Genomic DNA, 2,500 nt, shown 5'->3' on the forward strand with positions numbered 1-2,500 from the left:
GAGGAACATCCAAGTCCGCGCAGCTCCTTCGGGTCTTCGCTGCTCCATGTTGCCAGCCCGCGCCCCGACCCGCCCTCTCTGGCCTCGCCGCCCTCGCCCCATCACGCCCATCGCTCACCCTGGTCCTTGGGACACGAAATACGTCGTCGGGGGGACCTCGAGGGTCATCGACACCAGCACGTCTCACGACTACGCGATGCCAAGGTTATACAGGTGGCAACGCTGCAATAATGGAGGAGGCCAGCGAGCTTCGTGCTCAATTCTCGACCCTGAATTGTCCCCATCTCCGTATTTTCCGCCCTTTTCGCACACTTGGCCCCGCCGGGATCTCGTTTCGCGCTTTCCTAATAGAATAAAGAAGGAGCAAGAGACAGATATGTAAGAGGAGGGTCTCACCTTGTCTGCCAACGATTTCGGCCACGTGCTCGGACGAAGGGACAGCTACACACTCGGTCATGTTTTGAGACCTTTTGGAAGCCCTCTCGGCATCCAGACCGGGTACTACATAGTGCTCTGGTTCACTTGTGGGCACCGACGCTTCGTTGCTTAATCCGAGTAGCGATAGTTCAAGGGCCAACTGCAGCGCCCTTTGTTCGTCCATTGCGGAGGTGGAGCTCGGAGTCGGTGTTGGCCGCTCCATTTCAAACAAGCTACTGGCTGGCATGGTAGACCAGTATGAATCTTATCTAACACTTTAACTCACGCCACCTTCAATCACTTCACAGTAACATCCACCACGTTTCAGGTGCGATGAGCTTCGTAGGTATATGTTTCCAGTGGGGTGGGAGAGCGCCAACTGAATCGTCACGAGAAGGGAGTTCTGTCAACCGGCCTTGGCTCCGCCCCCTTTCCGGAATACGCGCTGTGGTTGGCTGTGCGCTCTGCCGCATAGGCTCGAAGAGCCGGACGAAGCTTTTTATTTCGGTAAATGTTTATTTTCGAATGTTAGACATGTTTTTAATGCTTGTCAATCTCTCGAATTACCTAGTATATAAAAATGCACAAGCTAGGGAATTTACAGACGGTGAGCTGAGTGTACTTACCATAAACAAACATTACCGCTAAAACTAATTTCCGCGTTGACAACTCAGGGCTCTGTAGCCCTGATTGGCGCGTTTGAAATTCCCGCTCAATTCGTGACTGAGTTTGTGCCTGATTGCAGGAAATAGTTTGTTCATTCACTAAACTCAACCACTGCAGCATCTTCACGCCAAAGCAATTAATCCGTCACATAGAAAAAAGGGTTTAAAAATTATTTTTCTTCCGCTTCGCCGTAAGACTTTCGAATAAGGGAGAGATTTACTCTAGATGACACGGAAAGTTTCCTTGAGCGTAGTCGGGACAAAGTCTCTGTGCACGCGATGGGACACGGGCGAGGGACAGCGAGCACATCAGCTGTTCGCAATGCCGGTTCCGAGTTGTCATTGTTATCGCATTCCTGTTCCTTTTTTCGCGGTTTCACAGTCGTGACCGTGAAAACAAGAACAGCATTTCATGTGAATTTGATAATGATCTAAATAGTGGTCTAGAATGCTTGGTGCATAATGCGTATGTACTAGTATTAAAATGGGTCACAGGAAACGAGACAGATGGTCAAACGTTGTGCCTAAGGACATGGAAGAGTATGAACAAAGGCTAAACGCTCTCATGTGTGCACGCCGCGTAGGCCTTTTTTGTTTCGTGCTCTCTACTATAATTTAAGGGTACGACACATGTAATGCGAACGTATGTATAATTTGCGTATTGCACATAAAAATATGGACATAGCTAAACCTAACCGCCATAGGCTTACAAAAACTAGTTTTGAAGCTGTAATTCACATGTTCTTGTTACTTAGCGAGTTTCCGTTTCTCTCCAAAGTATTGCCCAGTTACAAGAGAAATATCTCATTTATCTGAAACAGATATAACCAAACATGATATTCAGCACTTGAAAGTGCATTACTATACTGACACGCGTCCCTAAGTGAACTTGTACAAGACAAGAGCGAAAGCTTATTATCCCTTACCAGGCTTGCCGCATGACCAGGGCAGCTGCACTGATAAGATACGGATGCAATGACATGAACTATTTTCCATAAAATTTATAACGTGATCTTTATCACCTCGATAACGTTTCTCCTACCCGACCTACATCAGTGTAAAATTGCGCAGGCACACCCAGCTTGAGGAAAAAAACGCATTTCATCTCTTACCGTCATTCACATTCAAAGTAAAGAAGCAGTTCAGTTTTATAAAAAGGCAGAATTCATATCTCATTCAAGAAGCTGTTTGGCTAACTGCACCTCGCTCTTGGCGCCATTTCTTCAGATACCACGTGGGTCGTTGTCTGCTGTTCGACACCCGGGCTTTTTGATGCTGTATTTCAAGGTCTTACGGGTTCTTTGTGTTCGCATTTTTTTATATCTAAGGTATTCATCTCTTTGTTGTATATTAAGGTGATGTTTGGTCATGCTGGATGGAAGTTTGAGATCAAAACCGAGTGGGGAAGTTTTGATGTT

The 2,500-nt window shown here is 46.7% G+C and overlaps 1 protein-coding gene across 1 annotated transcript in view; it reads right to left on the reverse strand.

Moving 5' to 3' along the window:
• The window catches only part of LOC122252516 (RNA-binding protein MEX3B), a 128,911-nt gene extending 128,113 nt beyond the window's left edge, over positions 1-798 (reverse strand). Inside the window, exon 1 of the mRNA XM_043015021.2 lies at positions 397-798. Within this exon, the coding sequence (XP_042870955.1) occupies positions 397-664 (268 nt within the window). The 5' untranslated portion in view covers positions 665-798. The remainder of the gene's footprint in view (positions 1-396) is intronic.
• Between the last annotated feature and the right edge of the window lie 1,702 nt (positions 799-2,500).

Source organism: Penaeus japonicus, unplaced genomic scaffold, assembly GCF_977035675.1.
Source record: "Penaeus japonicus unplaced genomic scaffold, GWHDUDI00000001_assembly GWHDUDI00000013, whole genome shotgun sequence".
NCBI lineage: Eukaryota > Metazoa > Arthropoda > Malacostraca > Decapoda > Penaeidae > Penaeus > Penaeus japonicus.